Source organism: Berghia stephanieae, chromosome 11 (genome assembly GCF_034508935.2).
Source record: "Berghia stephanieae isolate SIO BIC M18660-M18661 chromosome 11, UCSD_Bste_1.3, whole genome shotgun sequence".
In the NCBI taxonomy this organism is placed as follows: Eukaryota; Metazoa; Mollusca; class Gastropoda; order Nudibranchia; family Aeolidiidae; genus Berghia; species Berghia stephanieae.
In genome coordinates, this window is record NC_088370.1 from 36,149,949 (window position 1) to 36,174,652 (window position 24,704).

The window sequence follows — 24,704 nt, forward strand, 5'->3', positions numbered from 1 at the left end:
CAATTATCTGTCTCTCTCTCTCTCTATCTCTATCTCTCTCTCTCCCTCTTTCTCTCTGTCGCGCTCTCTCTCTCTCTCTCTCTCTCTCACACACACACTCTTTCTATCCTCCTTTATATTAAGTGTCTTCCTCCCTCCTCTCTCTGTTTCTTTTTATATCTAACCCCCTCTCTTTGTCTCTCTCTTTCCGCCTGTCTCCCAATTCTCCCACCCCGAAATGAGGAGAGAAAGAAAAAAAATGAGACAGAGGGAGAGAGAGAGAGAGAGAGAGAGAGAGGGGGGGGGAGAGAGAGTGAGAGAGAGAGAGGGATAGAGAGAAAGAGAGAGAGATGTTGGGGGGGGGGGGAGAAAGAAAGACTGACATAGAGAATGAGAGAGAGAAACTGTGTGTGCGAGAGAAAGAGTGTGTGTGTGTGTTTGAGAGAAAAAGGGCGAGAGAGAGAGAGAGAGAGAGAGAGAGAGAGATATGTAAGAACAACACGTGTTACAAGACAATGTGACATTATGACAAATTATTATGGCCATGTGAAACTTCCTCATCTTACGACCCCTGTAAAGGAATTCTTTTGGTTCCCATCACAGCCAAATTTTGAACATAAACTCTTATTATCTCGAATCGACAACAAAGACAGTTTCCGTTATCCGTTAAACACCTGATAAGGAATATGTAACGTTCCTTTGTGGCGTCAAAACAGGTTGGTTAGGGGAGGGAGAAGGGGTGGGATGGTTTCCACCATTTCTTCTTTCTTCTTCGACTCTCACGACTCTCGGTGTCAAATTGATGCATGACGTCATCAAAACGTGTGTATTCATATGGTTAGGGATATTAAAGTCGTGACGTGCTCACCATTGCATGACGGGAGGTCATGGTAGCTCGGCTCTCACTCACCGTGGTCAATGAATGGTCCCTGATGGCCATTGGTCATTGACTTCTTATATCTGTTTGCCATGGTACTGATGGTCACTGTTCAACGTCCACTAAACTGAGGAAGCTGGCCGTTTAGTTATTAACTGACTCCATTATCATCTAATTATAATAGTAAAGTCTGGTTCACATTATGTGTCATATGCATAGCCCGACTCTTTTAGTACGCCACTGTCATATGCATCGGTTTTATTACGAATGGAATCTGCAATTGTTTGTCTTAAGAAAAAGGCATTATAAACATTGATATTTTATAAAGCACAATATACACTAAACGTTCTCAGTGCGTTTTACAAAGGACCCCTGACTATCAGCAACACGCAACATGTAAAAAGAGACATGACGCCTGTTAAGCGAAATAATTTTTTTTTTTCAAAAGAGACAACGCTGTTGTCGGCTAGGTACTCAATTTACACCCGAGTACGGCGAGAGAAATGTGAGTATAGAGCCTTTTCCAAGGACTCAACTATACGCCGATCGAGGCTCGAACCCAGGACCTTCCGACCCGAAAGCGAGTGTCACACCGTAACACCACATAGCCGCACATTGTGCCTACTAGTTACATCGAAGAATATTATGCTAAAAATGATTTTTAAAAGTGACAGATTATCTGAAAAAAAACAAAACAAAACAAGTTCTATAGACACAATCCATGATGCAGGGGTTTATCCCCATTCTTTGTCGCGCTTTACGAGCTAGAAAACAGTTGATAAGACGCTATTGTTGCCAGGTGCATTTTCAAAAATCCTGCCAACTTTATACCAGATATCCGCCAAAATCCATCAACTTTATCATACTTCACCTGCGCCATTTATTATTGTTCAAAATCCGCCATTTGATTTAAAACACTTATAATCAATAATAGTGTATTGTCTCAGAATAAAAATTGTGTTACTAAACGCTAATCACTTTTTTCAACTGTTTCCTTTTTAAAGGCCAGAAGATTCGGAGTTTCGATTTTATTTGAGCGGGAGATGAGACTGTCGGAGATTGTTTTCACCTTCGGTCTATCTGAATTTGGTTGTGTAATATACATCTAGACCAACAATATATGTGCAATATGTGCTCCCAAAAGTCACTTTAGGGGAGGGGGGAGAAGAAATAACCAGGTTTGATTTCTATACTTTTACTTGTTTTAAAGGGCATACAAATCATAAAAAATCCACCACAAAAAAAATTCGCTATCTGCTAGAATATTTTTTTCCCGCCACGAAATGATAAAAATCCGCCAATTTGGCGGAAATTCCTCCAACCTGGGAACACTGACACTGGCGCTAACTCACACGACTGAATGAAGAAAGAATGGCAAATCGAAACTACCCTGGTTTATTTTTTTGGTCTATTTTGTGACAAGGGAGTTAATCGTATTAATTCATACTGCATTAAACTTTTTGTGGAATTATTTCCCTGGATCACAATTCAGAATTATCCCCACCCCTTCCACACCACCCCCTACCCCAATGGAATGAAAAAAAAAAAAAATAATAAAATAAAAGAAGAGAAAGAAAGCAAAAGGAAAATATTTTTAAAAAATACACAACAATACAAACAATAAGATTCTAAAGAAAAAAAACACAAAAATATCATAAATTAGATTAAGTTAAATTGTAAAAAAAAAAAAAAGAAAATACAAAACAAAAATAAACAGACAAGCAAACAAAAAATAAAAAATAAAAGATAAAATAAAATAAAATTAACAACCCCTCCCGCCCCCTCCCCTTCAAAATTAAAATAAATAAATAAAATAAAACACCCCTCCCTTTTTAGGAATAATAATTTTTAAAAAGAGCAAACAACTTAAAAAACAAAAAAAAAACAAAAAAAAAAAAAAAACGACGACTTTCCTTATATCCACTTATTGCGTGACTGACTTTCTGTGGACACCGGTCTTGAACCGAAGGTGTGATTTACAATGTTTATTCTGATAGGGAATGAGATTAGCGGAAGAGTAGCGTCCCTTGATTGGACGTCACCCATAGTCTGTGACGTCACCGGCGGAAAACTTATTAGAGAGAGGACGAGAGACGAGAGACGCATGCGCACAACCAACATGACGTTCTCTCTCTAATAACTTTTCTCTAATAACTGCACTGTGTGACCATGGGCAAGTCTCCTCGCCATAGCTCAATTTGCGGCGCTGCACTGCGGCTGACGCTTGGGTTATTCGAGCCTTCCCTTGGAATAGACCCTAGAGACAAAATTCCCCTTTGGCATGAATAAAGGGAATGAAATTAATTATTTAATTAAATTAATTAATTAAAATGTAGCATCCGCCAGTTAGATTATATATCCCAACACACAAAACTGTTAGTGACCTCGTGTATAGTCTGATTGAAATAACTTAGAACTTATCAATAACACGCTGTGGCATGTGAAGGCGTTAGGTAGATAAATCGCATTTCTTAGTTTGGGTTCTTGAGTTGATGAAGTCTTCATTCAAATTGGATTAATATCAACACGCAAACATAGAAATGAGCTGTGAAACTGGTTGGCATCATTGTGATACATTATCAAAAGGAAAACCATCTTGTTCTGATCATAAGTATGGTCTTAAGCTCGGTGATTTGTGTTGACACATCACTGGGCTATAGACAGTATGACGTTGACGCCACTCAGGTCTTTGTTATTGTTTTTTTGCCATCTGCATTTAAGAGTAATTCTCACGAAACTGTATTAACCAGACTATAAATGTTCAAGGTTACACATAGTTTTGTGTGTTGGTCCGTTATATTTCCGGATGACAATGTTGTGAGCTTCTAAGCCAAGCGCATGCTATCTATAGAGCAGTATAATTAGGTGCCCCAAACGTAAACAAAGCTCTAGAAGCACATGGCAAACCACATGTTCCTGTCTTGACAGCTCACGTTCCAATGTAAATTATAGAAAAAAATAACCTTTAAGATTTGGCTGCTAGGTGGCAAAAGAAACACATATTCATAAATACTCGATCATGCATCAAATAATGTCTAGATATGGATATTTTATGGAACAAAAGGTAAAATTTATCAAAAGTTACAGTCTATCTATTTTTAGACCAGAGCAAATTATTGCGATGGTGTGAACAAGACGAGAATTTTTCGGAGCCTGATTTTCAGAATAATTTAGTCTTATATTATTATTTCTGCAACTGTTAGATTTTATGTAAACATATTTTCAATACTGAAAGTGTATTGCCTACAACTCAAACTACAAAATTGGGAGATCTATATTGTGCGTAAATTTTTCCGGTCCCTAACGAAAATCACTAGCAACTTGTTATTGTTTACGTTTGGGGCACCTAATTATACTGCTCTATAAAAAGTAAAATCGAATCCCGTCGTGAAGTTGAGACAACGCAAGTTCACAGAATCGGGAAATCCCACATGTGATTCAACCAGTCTCCCATCCTCTTCCGTGTGTTACGAACTGTGAACTGTGAACTGTGAACTCTGCACTTCTACAGACGCCTTACAAGGTTGGCATCTCGCACGAGCAAGGTCAGCTGGTGCCCAATGTGTTGAAAGCGCAGGTAGTGCGAACAGCAGTTGCCTTCACCTTCGTTGGCATCTTATTTTTTCTTATCTTGTGATTTATTAAGTTTCCTTCTTGTCACTATGGAAACTGACAAAGCCAGACCGACTAAGAAGCCATTTTCACGCAGGTACAGCGTAATGGCGGAGCCTGGTAAGGAAGGTCAGCAAGTCAATGCTGGATTATGGAAGGGCCATTCAGTTGGCGTTTTCACCAGTGGTGGAGACTCACAAGGTAAGGAGAGACATTCTGATTCAATTGTTTGTGTTCAGTTCAAATCTATCATTTCACTTCCATTGATTACGTCTGAGGTTGTTGAAACAAGCATGCCAATATAAAAAGAAATTTGTTGTCATTGCTCACACTAAAGTTCAAGGCCGAACAAGCGACCTTCTCCGAATCAGTGAATCTACAGTTGTCAATTTTATCATTAACTCAAGTAGAAGGAATTAAATTGACGTCACTCAGCCCTTTGTAATTGTTTTTGGCCAGCCATTTTAAATAGTAGTTCTCACTTTATTCTATCAATCAGACTAAAAACGTTCAAGGTGACACATAGTTTTGTGTGTTGGTACGTTATATAGAGTTATGAGCATTTTGGCTCAGCATCATATTTTGTCAACACAATCGTTTATTGAACAGTCCCACCCCAACACAGCAATATTATATAACAAGACCTATACGGTGTATGTTCAGTCAAACTGGATATACGTTTGACAAAGTCGTATGTTTCTACAGATTGAAAATTCGGCATTGGCTTTCGTACGGCGACGCTGTCCCTGCAGCCACTTATGATTTTTTTTGTCTCCCGGAAACAAGGTTGCCACTTTGATTTTTCTGGGCAAATGGTGATGGACAAAGGCTGTCGTTTCTCGAGTCTTTAAAGTCTCCAGTGGCTTCGAAGTGGGTGTCATGGCCGAATGGTTTAAGTCGTCTGCCCTGGAAGGTCTACCAGAATCGACGGTGTGGGTTCGAACTAATCCTGGTCCCACCACTTAAAAAAAAAATAATTCAGTCTTTTTACAGAGCGTTGCAAGGGATAAATGTCCCATCCACCCCCCCCCTCTCTCTCTCTCTCTCCATTTCTCTCTCTCTCTCTCTCTCTCTCTCTCTCTCTCTCTCTCTCTCTCCCCCTCCCTCCCCCCCTCTCTCTCTTTTGGTTCCTTTCTAGCAAATTGTCATATTCGTCCCCACTCCAATCTCAAAAAGTATATAAAAAGAATAAATAATTAAAAAGCAAACAAACAGAAATATTCAGAGAGCGACCAAATGGTCAGATAGAAGAAAAAAAAAAATAAATACAATTTTAAGAAATTCGTGCTCAGAAACGGAACAAAAGGCCAAACAAAAAAAGGAGAAAAGAATAGACTCGCTCAAAAGAAAAAAAAAAAAAAGGGGGGGGGGGTAAAAAAAAATTCGCGGCCGTCATCAATATCCCCGAAATTGTGGCCAGAATGAACAAATTATAGAAACAAAAGATGATCAATAAAGTTAACAGGTAGGTAGGTAGTAAAAATTTAAATGGTTGGTGGACTATGAACAGATTTGATGATTAACAACTTTCTTCCTGGTTGAAAATAAAAAGGCGAATTGCCAGTTTGACGTTTTCAGATCAAAGTGACAAAAGAAATTTCATTGATCCATTTGCTTTAAAATAAAAAAAGCTGGATTTGACATTTGGTCACTATTTACTTTCATGTTGTGTTAAATATCACTGGATATTGACTGTTTTGGGACACAAATAACCACTAGCATTTTTTCCAGAATTTTTTATATTTTTTTACGCCTAGTTTGGCATTTTGCATAAAATCTTTCTGCCCACTTGCTACATGTGTCTGGGGATAACCAATTTTCGTTATTCCAAGACAGGTGTCTGGGAATAATGACAGCCCTTCGGACTCGTGACTTCACTGCTCATGTGCAATCAGCAAGTTATTAGGAAGGAATCCTATTCAGAATAGTCTCCTGTGACTAAGTTTGTTTTGTATGGCTGGCTCTCTCTCTCCTTCTCTCTCTCTCTCTCTCTCTCTCTCTCTCTCTCTCTCTCTCTCTCTCTGTGTTCCTGCAGCTGTTTCTTCACTTCATTGGCCACTGTAGTTTAACTGGTCGCTTCAATTTGCTTTTGGAATCTAGTTTTCGCATTGTTCATTGCATGCTTCGCCCTTCTCCTTTCTTCTAATTACTGCCATGTCTCCTCTCAAATCTATGTGGTTTTTTTGGGTTGTAGTCTTCCAAGCACTTCTTCACATGTCCCTGTGATAACCTCTTTCAGAGTTGTCCATGCTATCTCTGTTTCCTCTGGCTCTTGTGTTTGAAGCACTTCAAAGCGGTTTTTGAATGTTTCTTTAGTGTCTGGTTGTTTGAGCTTGTTGATATCATATTTTACTCTAGGGTTTTGAACTTTATTTCTTGCTGACAGTCGCATCTTGATCTTTGCAAGGTGATGGTCTGAACCGATGTCTGCGCCTCATTTAGCTGGTACATCTAGCAATGATCTTCTGTACTGTTGTCTCACCATGACATGGTCTATTTCGCTTTCTGTCTGATGATCGTGTGGCTATATGGTCTTGTGGTATGACACTCGCTTTTGGATCAGAAGGTCCTGGGTTCGAGCCTTGCTCGGCGCATAGTTGAGTCCTTGGAAAAGGCTCTTTACTCGCATTCTCTCACCGTACTCAGATGTAAAATGAGTACCTGGCTGTTAACAGTGTTGTCTCTGTCCGAAAAAAATTGAAATATTGCCTCACAGGCGCCATGTCTCGTTCTACTTGTTAAGTGTTGATGTTGGTCAGGGACCCTTTGTAAAGCCCTTGGGCACGTTTAGTGGATATTGTGCTATATAAAAGCTAAATTAAAATTTTGAAAATTTATCTAGAGACACCCAAGTAGAAAAGTGTACCGCCAATTACAAGGTTGTTTATAATACAGAAGTCGGCCAAAAGTTCTCCATTCTCATTCATCTGGCCGATGCCATGCTATCCCGTTTCATGCTCTCTATCTACATTTATGCCTCCAACCTTTGCTTTCATTTGCGGCTATGTGGTCTAGTCGTATGACACTCGCTTTCGGATCGAAAGGTCCTGGGTTCGAGCCTCGCTCGGCGCATAGTTGAGTCCTTGGAAAAGGCTCTTAAAGAGTCTTTACTCACATTCTCTCACTGTAATCAGGTGTAAAATGAGTACCTGGTCGTTATCAGCTTTGTTTTTGTCCGAAAAATTGTAATATCACCTAACAGGCGTCATGTCCCGTCCTACACGTTAAATGTTGCTGTTGGCCAGGGACCCCTTGTAAAGCGTTTGATCACATTTAGTGGAATATTGCGCTATATAAAAGCTCAATTTTTTAATTAAAAATTAAAAAAAAAATATCTCCCATGAGTATTAGCAAATCTCTCTTTGTTATCATATCTACCACTGCCTGTAGGTGTGCATAGATGTTGTCTTTAATTTCTTCCTCTGCTGTGTTTGTGGGGGCATAGCACATGACTAGGGACACCTTCTGGAAATGAAAAGAGAAGCGTGCAGTAATGATACGATCAGACACAGGTTCCCATTCCAAGAGGCTTTTAGCTGCTGCTTTGGATAATAGGAGGCCCACTCCTGCTTCATGGTGATCACTGATGTCTTTTCCAGAATATATCAATGTTTCTCCTGTTTGTAATGTTTTTTTTTCCATGGGCATTCCAGCGGATTTCACACATGCCTATTAGGGGGAGACTGTTTCTGTTCATCTCTGCCACTGCTTGACCACATCTACCAGACTCTCAGAGCATTCTCAAATCTGGGTGTGTAATTTGTTTATAGGGAGAAGAAGATTGGGAAGAAGAAGAGGGAGAATTTTTCTTTCTTTTTTTTTTGCACATTCCATCTGGAGAGTCCAGTAAGAATGAGAAGAAGAGGAAAGAGGAGGAGGAGGAGGAGGAGGAGGAGGAGGAGGAGGCCTCTGTGTACGAACCATTAACTCATGTTTGCAATTGTATTTTCTTTGACAGGAATGAATGCAGCCCTCAGGGCTGTTGTGCGTATGGGCTTTTACCTTGGCTGTAAGGTCTATTTCATCAAAGAGGTCAGTGTGGATTTTTTCTTTTTTTTTTTCTCTTTATTCCTGTTCTCCTTTTAATATGTAATGGTGGAAGTGACTGATAGGGTCTTTATATAACTCTTTACGAATCTTTTGTTCCCCTTTATTTATAATTTCCTTCTATATAGTACTATGTTATAAATTTTTTTATATTATTATTATTATTATTATTATTATTATTATTATTATTATTTTATTATTATTATTATTATTATTATTATTATTATTATTATTATTATTATTATTTTTTATTTTTATTGTTGTTTGTCATCATCATCATCATCATCATTCATCATCATATTATCATCATCATCATCATCATCATCATCATCATCATTTTTATTATTATTATTATTATTATTATTATTATTATTTATTATTATTATTATTATTGTTGTTGTTGTTGTTGTTGTTGTTGTTGTTGTTGTTGTTGTTGTTGTTGTTGTTGTTGTTGTTGTTTGTTGTTGTTGTTGTGTTGTTGTTGTTGTTGTTGTTGTTGTTGTTGTTGTTGTTGTTGTTGTTGTTGTTGTTGTTGTTGTTGTTGTTGTTGTTGTTGTTCTGGTTGTTGTTGTTGTTGTTGTTGTTGTTGTTGTTGTTGTTGTTGTTGTTGTTGTTGTTGTTGTTGTTGTTGTTGTTGTTGTTGTTGTTGTTGTTGTTGTTGTTGTTGTTGTTGTTGTTATTGTTGTTTGTATTAATATGATGATATTTTTTTCCTAATCGTCCTTGTCTTTCTCAGGGGTATCAGGGAATGGTGGATGGAGGAGATAACATAGAGGAGGCAACCTGGGCCAAGTCGTCTGGGATGATGCAAATGGTAAATGTGGGCTAGACCACCGTCATTACATCAATAACGCCAGGAAATACTGGACTTCCTCAAATCGCCTCTTAACTGGACATGGCAGAACTGCCTCAAATATGTGCAGATGGAAACTTCGAAACAGTGATACCTGCCAGAAATGTCAGGAAGCCCGAGAGACCAGCAACCACATCGTCCTCCACTGTCCAGTCACTAAACTTGAAGGTGGCTACGAAACCGTCCTTAGGGCGGAGGAGGACTTTAGAAACTGGGTTGACGAAATAAATTTGGAGGTGTAGCCATACGCTACCACTACTATTACATACATAAAAAAAATAAATTAAATTCCCTTTATTCATCCCCAAGGGGAAATTTGTCTTTAGGGTCTATTCCAAGGGAAGACTGGAATAATAGGCATCAGCTGCAGTGCAGCGCTGCAGTGATCTAGAGCTAGGTGACTGGCCACACAACGAGGCGGGTAGTTGAACTCTGTACCTTTTGGGTCCTAAGCAAACACGGTACTGCTGAGCAACACTGCCCCCTAACATACATGTGTGGACTTCTACAATATAAAATGTTTTTATTAGACCTGGGAAATTATCAACAAAGATAACTTTTCTGCATTTATTTTGACTTTGACCTTTTTTATTTTTTATACAATTGAATGTAAAATAATTAGCGTTTATATAGCGCAAGGTCCACTAAATGTGCTCAAAGCGCTTTACAAGAGATCCCTGACCAACAGCAACATTTAACATGTAGGACGGGAAATGACGCCTGTAAGGCGATGTTAAATTTTTTTCGGACAGAGACAATGCTGTTAACGGCAAGGTACTCATTTTACACCTGAATACAGTGAGAAAATGTGAGTAAAGAGCCTTTTCCAATGACTCAACTATGTGCCAAGCTGAATATATCGATGTTAGTAGTTTTGTGCACACCGAGGTAGGTGACGTTAAGGTTGAGTGACCTTGAACTTATTCGTGTTTATTTATCTAATTCATTCTTAAATGATATTAGTAATTAGATTGTGTGGTGAGTCAGTGTATAAGAGATGACAGTTTGTATCCTTTATTCCATATTCTTCTAATTTTTTTACTTTTAGGGCGGGACAGTTATTGGCAGTGCCCGTTGTAAAGCCTTCAGAGAGCATGCTGGCCGTGTGAAGGCGGCCAAGAACCTGATCCACAAGGGTATCGGTAACCTGGTGGTGATTGGGGGAGACGGCAGTTTGACAGGCGCTGACTGCTTCAGGCAGGAGTGGCCGGACATCATCACGGAGCTTGTAGAAAATGGTGAGATTTTTTAGGGTATTTGGTTTTCATTTTTTTTTTTTTTTTTTTGGCTTGTGTGTGTGAGTGTGTGTTTGCATGTGTGTGTGTGTGTTTGAGTAAGTTTGTGTGTTTCGAAGTTGTATTGTGGTGCAAAAAAAAAAAAAAAAGAGGACCCAATAGAACTATCCTCATTAACTTTATCATTATCATTCATTGGACCCATTCGAACTATCCTTATTAGCTTTGTCATTATCATTCATTGGACCCATTCGAACTATCCTTATTAGCTTTGTCATTATCATTCATTGGACCCATTCAAACTATCCTTATTAGCTTTGTCATTATCATTCATTGGACCCATTCAAACTATCCTTATTAGCTTTATCATTATCATTCATTGGACCCATTCAAACTATCCTTATTAGCTTTGTCATTATCATTCATTGGACCCATTCGAACTATCCTTATAAGCTTTATCATTATCATTCATTGGACCCATTCGAACTATCCTTATAAGCTTTATCATTATCATTCATTGGACCCATTCGAACTATCCTTATAAGCTTTATCATTATCATTCATTGGACCCATTCAAACTATCCTTATTAGCTTTGTCATTATCATTCATTGGACCCATTCGAACTATCCTTATTAGCTTTGTCATTATCATTCATTGGACCCATTCGAACTATCCTTATTAGCTTTGTCATTATCATTCATTGGACCCATTCGAACTATCCTTATTAGCTTTGTCATTATCATTCATTGGACCCATTCAAACTATCCTTATTAGCTTTATCATTATCATTCATTGGACCCATTCAAACTATCCTTATTAGCTTTGTCATTATCATTCATTGGACCCATTCAAACTATCCTTATTAGCTTTGTCATTATCATTCATTGGACCCATTCAAACTATCCTTATTAGCTTTGTCATTATCATTCATTGGACCCATTCAAACTATCCTTATAAGCTTTATCATTATCATTCATTGGACCCATTCAAACTATCCTTATTAGCTTTGTCATTATCATTCATTGGACCCATTCAAGCTATCCTTATTAGCTTTGTCATTATCATTCATTGGACCCATTCAAACTATCCTTATTAGCTTTGTCATTATCATTCATTGGACCCATTCGAACTATCCTTATTAGCTTTGTCATTATCATTCATTGGACCCATTCAAACTATCCTTATTAGCTTTGTCATTATCATTCATTGGACCCATTCGAACTATCCTTATTAGCTTTGTCATTATCATTCATTGGACCCATTCAAACTATCCTTATTAGCTTTGTCATTATCATTCATTGGACCCATTCGAACTATCCTTATTAGCTTTGTCATTATCATTCATTGGACCCATTCAAACTATCCTTATTGGACCCAATAGAACTATCCTCATTCGCTTTATCATTATCATTCTTTGTCTTCATCATCAACACTGTTGTCACCATCAACAGGAGGTGAGACAATAATTGGAATCGTTTAAAATGTGACAAATTTTAGATATATTAGAAATTCGCATCCTGTATGGTGAGAGTTCATGACCTTTCTATCCTGTTTTTTAAAATGCTTTTAATTTTTATTAGCTTTGTAATGACCGTCAAGGGTCATGTGAGCCAAAAAAAAAAAAAAATCCCTTTATCTGTCATCTGCATTTTTTGCCAAATTGGGACCTAAAATTTGCCAAAATTCGCCAAGAAATTTGCCAAAGACCAAAATTTGCCAAAAAATTTGCCAAGTAGAACTAAGCGTTTCAGTAAAAATTAACACGCGATACAGAAAAAATATATATAAAAGACAATTTATTACATTTAAGGAGGCTACATTATGAATAGCGTTGTTACAAAGATTTTAAAGGATCATTACCCGTAGAGAGTAGCTTCCCTTGGTTTGGGCCTAGGCAAAGCTGCAACATTTCTCAAGTTTCGCACCTTTTTTTTTCGTTATTTTGTTTTCGATTTTTTTTTTTCCCCAAAATTTGCCACGCGATTCACCAATTTTCCCAAAATTTGCCACGATTTGCCAATTTTGGGAAATTTGCCAAAATTTGCGGATCGCCCTGATATTTGCGGCCGCAAAAAATGCAGATGACAGCTTTATTCGTCCCATATGGGAAATTTGTCTAGGATCTATTACAAGGGAAGACTGGAATAACCCAGACGTCAGCCGCAGTGCAGTGCTACAAATTGAGCTAGGGCGAGGTGACTTGCTCAAGGCCACACAGCGCAGGGGCAGGTGATCGAACTCGGTACCTTTGGGGTATGAAGCAAAGACTGTACTGTTGAGCCACGCTGCCCCTAACAACAAAACAAGAAACTCAGCATTTTATTTTGAAATCCCTCACTCAAGAACAAACTATAGACTTCTGTTATCTTCATTTTTGTTCGCTTTGAAATGACCTTCGAGGATCGGCTGAGCCTAACAACCCTTAAAAACCAAACTCCTTACATTTCTGATTTTAATGTGATTAAATTTTATTTTTATCTGATTTTTATTGTGCGGCTATGTGGTCTAGTGGAATGACACTCGCTTTCGGACTGGAAGATCCTGGGTTCGAGCCTTGCTCAGCGCATAGTTGAACCCTTGGAAAAGGCTCTTTACTCACTTTCTTTCACCGTACTCAGGTGTAAAATGAGTACTTGGCCGTTAACAGCGTTGTCTCTGTCCGAAAAAATTGTAATATCGCCTAACAGGCGTCATGTCCCGTCCTACATGTTAAGTGTTGCCGTTGGCCAGGGACCCTGTGTAAAGTGCTTTGAGCACATTTAGTGGCTGTTGTGCTCTATAAATGCTCTATAAATGATGATGATGATGTTGTTGATGCCAGTTTTTTAAATTAAAAAATTTTTTTTTTAATTTTAATTTTTTTTAATTATTTTTTTTTTACGATAACTACTATGTTACTAGTGTGCATCTTGTGAGAGTGTGTCTATGTCAATATTGTATTGTTATAAATGTGTAACCAAATGACAAATTGCCACTTTTTTGGGGACAATAAAGATATAGTATTATTATTATTTTTTAATTATTGTTTTTAATGCCAACTTGTGGGTTTGTTCTCCGTTCTGTAGGTGATATCACCAAAGAACAATACAACCAATTTCAGCACCTCAACATTGTCGGGCTGGTAGGATCCATTGACAACGACTTTTGTGGCACTGACATGACCATCGGCACCGACTCGGCACTTCATCGCATCATCGAGGCTGTCGACGCCATCGCCACAACGGCTCAGAGGTAATTTGATGGTGGCAAGCAAGGGTTGGGGGTGAGGGTGGGGATGGGGGGTTGGGTTGGAGGATTATTACTTCAATAGCTTGTTACAGGAATAATATAATATGGAGTATGATGAAGATGGTGAATGGTGTTGTAGGGGAATGGTGAAAGTGACGGATTGTAACGAAAATATTAGGAAGGTTGTTGTGATGATGATGATGAAGATGGTGATGATGATAATGATGATGGTAATGTTGTTGTTGATGCTGGTTTTTTATTTTTTTATTTTTTTTTTTTTTCGATGACTACTATGTTACTAGTGTGCATCTGTGTGAGTGTGTCTATGTCAATATTGTATTGTTATAAATGTGTAACCAAATGACAAATTGCCACTTTTTTTGAGGACAATAAAGATATATTATCATTATTATTATTAATATCCAAAACCCTCATTGACCTTTTCCCACAGGTAAATAAGACAAGCGATGTTAAGCTTTGCCAGTCTTTTGATGGGTAAAATTGACTCCAAAATTCTGGAAACAGCTGAGTTCCCTTTCATTAAAATAAGGCACTTTACACATATAACCCCAATTGACTCAGTGGTGTGCATGAGTGATTAACTGTAGACAGGCAGAGATATATTGGTTAATATGAATAAACGGTCCTATTGCGTTGTGAAGTAAGTGTTCTACAATAATGGGGACCCTTTTCGTTTTTCAACGTGTACAAACCTAAAAAGGAAATAACAAAACAAAGAATCAAAGTTTAAAAATATCGGTGTTGTATTATCTGCCTTTTGTTATTGATAAAAAGTTTGATGTTTTTTCTATTTCTTTCTCTTCTTCCAGTCACCAGAGAGCTTTTGTACTGGAGGTGATGGGCCGACATTGTGGGTAAGTAAGCATATGACCTTATCTGCATCCATTTGTCACTCTTTTATTAAATGTCAAAGTTTAATATAGATCTAAAATCTGCTGTGATTTGACCTTTGAATTAAGAAGGGAACTAAATGAAGCCTTCATTAACTCATTCAACCTTAACACCGACCATATCCGCAGTTTACCCGGGTTACTTTTACCCCATGCCTATTTATTGCATTTTTCGGAGACAAAGTATATGCGTAGTATCAAAGCTGATGTTTTTAGTTTTTACATGCTTATGATGGTTTAATAAAACTACCTATGTACATGCTCATTTTAATAATTTTTTCCAATTTTGAAAAGTAGCAAAAATCTCCAGGATTGAGTGAGATAGCTTGACTTTTTCCTAAAAATGATGTTGCTATACAAGGCATTGATCACCAATAGAAAATGAAAATTTAGTTGTCATTAGTCGTACTCAAGATAACAAGTATCCAATGAGAAGGTTTTAAAAATTCGAATGTATAATTAAACGATGATTTGACCACGACTAATTGTTTATTTCTTCCAGTTACCTGGCCCTGGTGGGCGCCCTGGCCACCGAGGCCGACTGGGTGTTCATCCCTGAGTGGCCACCTGAAGGCGACTGGAGAGAGACGCTCTTGTCCAAATTGTCTCGGGTACGTTGGATTATATGGGAACAGTTCATGTGGGGCGTCGTTTGCCTCTCTGGCTTACTAACGAAAGAGTGAAAATGGAGAGGCTAGTTATGGGGAAAAAAACAGACAATGGACATTTCGGGTACAAACCCTTCATCAGCACAACAATACACAAATTAAAGTGGAAAACAAATAAAATAAAATGCAAAATTTTGCATTTCATTTTATTTGTTTTCCACGTTAATTTGTGTATTGTTGTGCTGACGAAGGGTTTGTACCCGAAACGTCCATTGTCTTGTTTATTTCCCATAATAAGCCTCTCCATTTTCACTCTTTCGTTAGTATTTTCACGATCACTGGCTTCAGGCAGCCCCTACCGTTTTCTACCTCTCTGGCTGGAACCAGAGTGTATGGGTGGGGTTCCTGACCTCCCATAGTGGGCAGGGAGGCACATACTACGTCTTCTATCCCCTTATAGCTGTCTTTGTCTTGGGATGAGATTACTTGGTTTTGTCCTGGACCTGGCCGAATACCCTAGCTGGAAGGGAAACAGTCAAATTTATAGTTAGGGTTTTGGGAGATGATATTTTTTTTCCTTGTAAATCATCTCTCTGTTATGCATGTATTGTTTTTGTTTAACATATGATTTGTAAACATTTGAGTGTGTTCCTCTTAGTGGGGATCTGTGCTTGTGTCAGGATGAGACTTTTAGGTGATCTCAAATTACTTTGATAGTGTGCTCCTGGAATCTACATCTGTTCCCTATTTGAACCAATTCCCCTTTGTCTGACCTTTTCTTGGGTGCTTTAATTGTAATTCTAGAACTTTTTACTATCTCATTTACTTCCTTTTTACTGGCGCTGATATGACCTCAATGTGTTGCAAGCGCCGTAAAACCATTAAAAACAAAAACAAACCAGAGTGTATGTAACGTAATGCCTCAACTTTGTATTAACTCTTTCAGCGCTGAGGCTATACCTATTCGCATTTCCGTCGCAAAATGGCTGACACCTGATTGAGGCAGCATGAGAATGACAAGCTAAGACAAATTGACATTCGAATTTGGCGCAAAATCTCAATTAAAATACCCCCCCCCCCCCCCTTAGATATTCTGTGGTTAGATATAATATTGTTTTATGTGGCAGGTCAATGTTTACTTTATTACTTGCATTCTTTCTTGGTCAAAGCAATGTGATGCCTTTTACCAATACATGAATAAGGACAAATATTACCACAAAAATACACACATACGCACACACATACACATGCATACACTCATGCACACACAACTGACTCTTATATAAAAAAAAAATATATATATATACTCCATCGCAGAAATTACAACAGTTATAATGCTTGCTACCCTTTCCAGAATGCATATGGTTGGTTTTCGAAGGAGTTCTATTTCTTCACATATTGATTATTCGTACACAGAAATGGTTGTTTACTGTCTGTGGCAGTATATTTTCTTTGTTGGATAAGTCAAGATAATGCCAGTTCTTCGTAACCAGTTTGTGTAAGCCTGTGGTTTAAGGGGCAGCATGGCTCAGCAGTACGGTCTTTTCTTCATACCCAAAAGGTAACGAGTTTGATCACCAGCCACTGCGTTGCGTGGCCTGAAGCAAGTCACCTCGCCCTAGCTCACTTTGCGGCACTACCCTGTGACTGATGCCTGGGTTATTCCAGTCTTCCCTTGGAATAGACCCTAAAGACAAATATTCCCTTGGGGATGATGAATAAAGGGAATTTTATTTTTATTTATTTATTTTTTAAATGTTGAGAAATTTATTAGTTTCTGTTGATATCTTTGACCAGGAAAGACAAGTGGGTCAGAGGCTGAACATTATCCTTGTGGCAGAGGGAGCGATTGACAGGAATGGGAAGGCTATTACATGTGAGGAAATCAAAAAGGTAGATATTATGTTGAAAGTTAGATATTATGTAGCTCTCCAACAACAAAGCCCTGGTGGACACAGTCTGTGTTGTTTTTTTGTTTGTTTATTATTTCCCCCTAAGTTCCAGCATGTACAGGATATATCAAAAGGTGAGTCAATATTAGTTGCCTTCAAAAAGAAATTCACTCCAACTGGATACAAGTCTCCAATAACAAAAAAAGCCATACAAAAAAAAACATGTCCTAAGCACAATGCAGCACGCACCTTCTGGGATGATATAGATCCATAGGAGGAAAGAAGGCCAAATCTTGTTTGGTGATACAATTATATTATATGATTGGTAAACATTTGAGTATATTCCTCTTACTCTTAGTGGGGACTTGTGCTTGTGTCTGGATGAGACTTTTAGGTGATCTCAAACTAAGTACTCTGTGCTCTTGGAATCTACATCTGTTTCCTATTTGAACCAATTCCCCTTTGTCTTACCTTTTCTTTTGTGCTTTAATTGTAATTCTAGAACTTTTTACTATCCCATTTTCTTCCTTTTTACTGGCGCTGATATGACCTTAATGTGCCTCTAACTAGCCTTTTGTTGCGTCGTCACTGATATGTTACACAAACTTACCCTCGACGTACGATAAGGGTTAAGAGTTGGCAGATTGTTTTATTTTTATCTTTGTCTTATTTATTTTTTTTGATTACCAAAATCTTATCATATTAGTCAGTGAATTCTGTGTCCCAATGAAGGCTTGGTAATACTACAATGATTAATCCTAGTTTCATGGTTTTGATCAAGTATATTGTTTGTATTTTAACATTTAAACATTTTGTGGTGTAGCTAGAAAAAGGGCAAACAATAATACCTGGCATATATTTCTATATTATATATTACGCTGGAACCTTCTTGACAAATATGATATGATGGCGGGTGGTTGGATGGGAGCATCACCCTTGAATCATATACCTATGATGTTCGCATGAGTGTACGATCCGATAGTGATGTCGTTTCTTCTTCTCTTTACTAGCCTATCCTGCTTCTTTGGTTTGTGATTGTATTTTTGACAGGGGATATTTTTTTTTCTGTAAATCTTCTGCCTGTTTGTTCTTGGTTATTTATAATTTAGCTTATGATATCTTTAGGTTATGATTTTGATTTACATTTGTACTATTTTTGTTAGATTGCTTGTTTTTTTGTTTCAGCGGTCTCTCATATAACCTCAATTGTTTTGGAAGAGACCTAAAGCAACAAACAAACAAACAAAAAACAAATATGATATGCTATACTATTTTTGATGGTTGTCTGTATCCTTCAGTTGCTGTCAGACCAGAAGATTGACACCAGAGTGACTGTCCTTGGTCATGTCCAGAGAGGAGGAAGTCCGTCAGCTTTTGACAGATGTCTGGTAAAGAACGACACAAATAGCTTATTCTGTTTCTATTCCTTGTCTGAGAAAAAAACAGAAAAAAAACAGAAGCAAAGCTATTCTACCTATATTTTAAACTATTGTTTTAGTCAGTGTATATTTTATCCATATGTACAATGATATAAGAATATAAAGTTTTTGTCGGACACTATTTATTCATTATTGATGTGTACAACAGGATAACATGAATAGCTATAGGCATAACATGAATAGTTCTAGGCATAACATGAATAGTTCTAGGCATAACATGATTTTTCATTAAGTTATGGTCAGATGTATGGGAAAGATATCCAGCAAATTTTCTCAAATTTCATACTTTTTCAACTTGACTAGCTGTAAAAAATATTTAGTAGTGAAATTAAGCTTTGATATTTCCCAAAGATGTATAAAAAAGGGTTGATTTAATCATTTATGACAAGAACTCATTTTTGATAAAAATTGACCTTCTAACTCAACTTAGCAATATCTCAGTTCATCATCTGACTGATTATGTCATTCACTGTAACATATCATTTGTTGATGTTTTGTTCCCTGATTTCAGGGGACACGAATGGGTGCTGAAGCAGTGCTTGCCTTGATGGATGCAACCCCCAACACCCCAGCCTGTGTGATCTCAATAGAGGGTAACGCCACAGTACGGGTACCACTGATGGAGTGTGTGGCCAGGGTAAGTCAGGGTAAATGTCACAAAGATAGGATATTCACAATGATGTCTAATGCCACAGTACAGGTACCACTGATGGAGTGTGTGGCCAGGGTAAGTCAGGGGTAAATGTCACTGGTATTCACAATGATGTCTGATGCCACAGTACGGGTACCACTGATGGAATGTGTGGCCAGGGTAAGTCAGGGGTAAATGTCACTGAGAAAGGGTATCCACAATGATGTCTAATTCCGCAGTACGGGTACCACTGATGGAGTGTGTGGCCAGGGTAAGTCAGGGGTAAATGTCACTGTGATAGGGTATCCACAATGATGTCTGTCTTTTTCAGGGCCAAAGTGGCACAGGAATACGGTCCTTGCTTTGTCGTCTGGAGATAACTGTGAGCTTTGAGCCTTTATATAGCGCGATATCCACTAAATGTGCTCAAAGCGCTTTACAAGGGATCCCTAGCCAACAGGTACATTTAACAGTTAGGACGGGATATGACGCCTGTTATGGCGATGTTACAATTTTTTTTGGACAGAAACAACGCTGTTAACGGCCAGGTACTCATTTGACACCTGAATACAGTGAGAGAATGCGAGTAAAGAGCCTTCTCCAAGGACTCCTATGCGCTGAGCGAGACTAGAACCCAGGACCTTCCGATACGAAAGCGAGTGTCATACCACTAGACACACATAGCCACACAAAAGGTACTGAACTAAATGAATATTACAGTTTCAAATAAAAACAAAATACTTAATACTGTATGTGGGAATAAACGTTGGTCCCCCCCCCCCCCCCCCCTCCCTTCTACCCAGTCATTTCTTGGATTTGAGTCTTTGGGAATGAAGGAAAGGAAATTTATGTTATTTTATTTCATTCTACTAACTCATCAGCATTTGAAATAAATCAAGGGGGATACCAGTGTGTTGAATAAGTAAGGAATTTAATTCAAAATGTGTCTTGTGCAGCTATGTGGTCTTTTAGAATGACACTTTCCTTCGGATTGGAAGGTCCTAGGTTTCGAGCCCAGCTACATGTAGGCAAAGGATCCTTTGTATAGTGCCTTGAGCATGTTTAGCTGATATTGTGCTTTATAAAAGCTCAAGTTTATTTTGTATCAACTCTTGCTCTTGCCATGACCTGTTTACCAAAATTGACGACTCCAATTATTTGATTGTCCTTGAAATTCTTTGCAGACCAAAGAGGTCCAAGCATGTATGGACAAAGGAAACTTTGAGGAAGCTGTCAAACTTCGTGGAAAGTAAGTAGGCTACACGTCAATAATTATGTCTTTTAAACATTTGTTTTATGCTTCCTGGTTTGTTTGGGTTTTTTTTTTTTTTTTTAGTTGGAGACTTATACTTCTTCATAGTATTTTTGGTCATATTTGTGACTCCTCGGCTCGAAACGGTGTTATGTCGGAATTATTAAGATGCTAAAAATTGAATTTATAGCCAGAAATATCAGACTTAGGTTGAGTTTGTATGTTTTATAGAGGAGAATGAATGTCATATGTCAGGGTGCCGATACTATTAATTCATATCACTGACCAGTTTACCATTAATTTCGGCTTTTTAGCATCTGGTTCATCCCGACATAATACCGTTTTGAAGTGATGGGTCACATTTATCAAAACTTGAAAGCTCACCCCCGGTTTTATTATTTACTGGTATTTTTTATTCTACCACGTATATTGAGGTACATGTCAGTACATCTTCTAACATCTCTGTTTGTAAAGCAGACCATCTTCCTTTTCTTAAATGATTTAAATGTCCTAAAAGTGTTGCTTGCATGTGCTGTTTAAAGCCCGAAACTCTCTCATTTCACTGGGTGGGGTTCCTGACCTCCCACAGTGGGGTTCCTGACCTCCCACAGTGGGGTTCCTGACCTCCCATAGTGGGGTTCCTGACCTCCCACAGTGGGGTTCCTGACCTCCCACAGTGGGGTTCCTGACCTCCCACAGTGGGGTTCCTGACCTCCCACAGTGGGGTTCCTGACCTCCCACAGTGGGGTTCCTGACCTCCCACAGTGGGGTTCCTGACCTCCCACAGTGGGGTTCCTGACCTCCCACAGTGGGGTTCCTGACCTCCCACAGTGGGGTTCCTGACCTCCCACAGTGGGGTTCCTGACCTCCCACAGTGGGGTTCCTGACCTCCCATAGTGGGCAGGGAGGTACATACTTTGTCTTCTATCCCCCTATATATGTTTCCAACTTGCTTTCTGTCTTTGTCTTGGAATGAGATTACTTGGTTTTGTCCTGGCACTGGCCGGATACCCTAGCTGGGAGGGAAGCAGTCAAATGTATAGTTTAGAGTTTTGGGAGATGACATTTTTTTCCTTTTAAATCATCTCTCTGTTATGCACCATATTATGTTTTGTTTACATATTATTTATGATTTGTAAACATTTGAGTGTATTCCTCTTAGTTTGGACCTGTGCTTTTGTCTGGATGAGACTTTTAGGTGATCTCAAACTAAGTACTTTGATAGTGTGCTCTTGGAATCTACATCTGTTTCCTATTTGATCTAATTCCCCTTTTGTCTTCCCTTTTCTTGGGTGATTTTATTGTTATTCTAGAACTTTTTACTATCCCATTTTCTTCCTTTTTACTGGCACTGATATGACCTTAATGTGTTGCAAGCATCGTAAAACCCTTAAAAACAAAACAAAACATCTCTTATTTCAGGAGCTTTATGAACAACCTGAACACCTACCGTCTGCTCAGTAAGCTTCGTCCGCCTTCAGCCATCACAGCAGCAGATGCTAAGGTGAGATATTTCAACAAAATAGTCTTAACGTCTTTTAAATATTCTTTTTTTTTGTCGTCATTGCATGATTTGGAAACTGGAACAGTTCAAAATTGGGTACATACACCAAATACATGGATACTGTTGACTACACGTGTGTTAAATTTTTGATATTGTTGAAAGGATTTCGCATAGAATTATTGAATCATGGATAGGACTAATAATTTAATTGATTGAGGAGAATTTGCCTCCTTGTCGATTTTTAAAATGTAATGAAGCATTCATATCGATATACTACGATTTCACAATGGGCGATGTTACACTTTGACAATGGTGATGTTACACTGTAGTGTGATGAGAATAGAAGACAGCTTCCGTACAGCAGAGACAAATATGAGACTGTCATGTGACCGTCAAACGCTGATGCTGCTACTTCCCTGCTATTCTCCTGCTCAACACTCTTCCCAATGCTTTGTATAGAGGTTGATGGAAAATTTTAGAATCTTGAATTAGTTGATTTCCTATGCCTTGAAAAAGAAAAAGAAATAGTTCTTTTCTTTTATTTATTAAATTTTTTTTTTAAAGGAATGTTGATGGCGATTTTTGGGGCTTTTTTTATTTTTGGTTGTTTTTGATGTAATGTCTTGAATCTGTTCTTGTCTGTAGTCGTAAAATGTCGATATCAGGCAAGCTGTAGATAACTGCATCCAATAAGTTCAAGAAAAAAAAAAATCGATAGGGATAATGTTCATGTTCTCTTCACTTTTATTCATGATAAAAGTTATTTATAGAACTATCACAGTTAATTTGATAAAGATTAAAGTTGGTATTTTGTGTCTTAAATCCGTATAATATGTGTTGGATGGTTTGTTATCAAAATTTTATAGTTTAGTTTCGTTTTAAGAGTTTTACATAACGTTTTATTTTTATATGGTTTTCAGTTTAAATTTATAATTTTTTTCTTGATATTTTACTACCTTCTTTTTTAAATGTTAAAAAAAAAAAAAATATATTATGTCTATTTTTTCAGCATTGCAAAATTATAATGGTTCAGTCTTGTTTAAATTTGAATATTTATTATATATTTATTCATTTATTTAATTGTTCATCTATTTTATTGATTAATTAATTTAATTCGTGTCTATTTATTATTTAATATTATTACCTCATTTTTTATTAAATTCATTCATCATTATACATTTCTTTCTTGATGTAAATAGCATAGACCCCCACGATATAATAAGACGCTTGCCTTTGGTTGTTTGGTGGTTGATATAGCAACAATCTACATTGTCTGAGTCGCTTAGCCCATGACAGCGCTTGTCGTGGTCATCATTACTTGTTGTAGGCGCCATCAGATTTATTATATCATATTTGTTACCGTGGTAGTTCCAGACTGCTATTTGTGATACGAGCATCGTCACATCCAATGAATACGAAGGAAAAGATGAAACGCAGTTAGCAATAGAGCATGAATGTGAAGAACAATTTGAGACAGAAAAATAGTTTTATATCAGTCGTCGTTCTTTATTTTGTTGGAATAGTAATAATGTGGTAAATGTGGCACAGGCTGTGTAGCCTTCAGTAACTTATAACCCAACAAACACTTCCATAAAATTTACATGAGAATACGAGGCAACGATCTCCTGTGGCTTTGCAATCGTGTGCTATGCATGACATTCAGCTTCTGAACCATCTGGTTCAAGCTCCGTTGTAGGCCAGTCTTGTGAACAAGCTGATAACTCACAGTCACATGTCACAGCGCTGTTATTCTGCGGCTATGTGGTCTAGTGGTATGACACTCGCTTTCGGATCTGAAGGTCCTGAGTTCGAACTTTGCTCAACGCATAGTAGAGTCCTTGGAAAAGGGTCTTTACTTACATTCTCTCACCGTACTCAGGTGTAAAATGAGTACCTGGCTGTTAACAGCATGGTATCTGGAAAAAAAATTGTAATATCGCCTGACAGACGTCATGTCTCGTCTACATGTTACGTGTTGCTGTTGTCAGGGACCCTTTGTAAAGCGCTTTGAGCACATTTAGTGGATATTGCACTATATAAAGTCTCAGGTTCAAAGCTCAGGTTAGGTTAGTTTTCAAGGAAACAAATTTGAATCCCATTGGTGGTACCATTTATTTAATACAACTCACTGTTTACTTTCTTTTGATGGTCATCACCGTGTTTTGTGACGTAATATTTTGGTTAGTGTCAGGCTGTGCACACACCCACATTCATTATTTCCATAAATTTGTTATAGTTACTGTGCTTTGGTGCTAAAGTTACAAAGGTAACTTGATATTTTATACGTATATTTTGTCTTTTTTTTTTTTTTTTTTGGTATGTATAGTATAGACTGCCTTATAATGATTTATGACGTTAAGTATTGTTTGACTGTATGTGGTAATGTTGCTCTCTGTTATTCATTTCTGTGTAAATGTTTTAGAGGAGATCACACCCAGAGGTAGGCACCTTTCATTCCCTCTCATGTCAAAGGGGCATCATGGTAGAGGTAGTCAGTTATGGAATGATTGCCCGGGGGCTGTTACAGAAATGGCAGCATGTACTACTACTAATTGTATTATTACCATCTTTTTCACGGTGCAATCTGGTCCATTAGATCAAGACAGAGTTTCTAGATGTTCTTACTTCAGACCTT

The 24,704-nt window shown here is 37.9% G+C and overlaps 1 protein-coding gene across 4 annotated transcripts in view; it reads left to right on the forward strand.

Moving 5' to 3' along the window:
• The first annotated feature begins 4,355 nt into the window (after positions 1-4,355).
• LOC144956747 (ATP-dependent 6-phosphofructokinase-like) overlaps positions 4,356-24,704 on the forward strand; it is a 58,481-nt gene continuing 38,132 nt past the window's right edge. For 2 of the 4 annotated variants that reach the window (XM_078887427.1, XM_078887429.1), the window contains exons 1-13: positions 4,356-4,669; positions 8,427-8,500; positions 9,252-9,329; positions 10,417-10,606; positions 13,670-13,835; positions 14,663-14,707; positions 15,246-15,354; positions 17,149-17,244; positions 18,542-18,631; positions 19,194-19,319; positions 20,498-20,562; positions 21,988-22,069; positions 24,492-24,509. In XM_078887427.1, the coding sequence (XP_078743553.1) occupies positions 4,519-4,669; positions 8,427-8,500; positions 9,252-9,329; positions 10,417-10,606; positions 13,670-13,835; positions 14,663-14,707; positions 15,246-15,354; positions 17,149-17,244; positions 18,542-18,631; positions 19,194-19,319; positions 20,498-20,562; positions 21,988-22,069; positions 24,492-24,509 (1,290 nt within the window). In that variant the 5' untranslated portion in view covers positions 4,356-4,518. The remainder of the gene's footprint in view (positions 4,670-8,426; positions 8,501-9,251; positions 9,330-10,416; positions 10,607-13,669; positions 13,836-14,662; positions 14,708-15,245; positions 15,355-17,148; positions 17,245-18,541; positions 18,632-19,193; positions 19,320-20,497; positions 20,563-21,987; positions 22,070-24,491; positions 24,510-24,704) is intronic. The other 2 variants (XM_078887430.1, XM_078887428.1) reach the window with 2 other exon arrangements.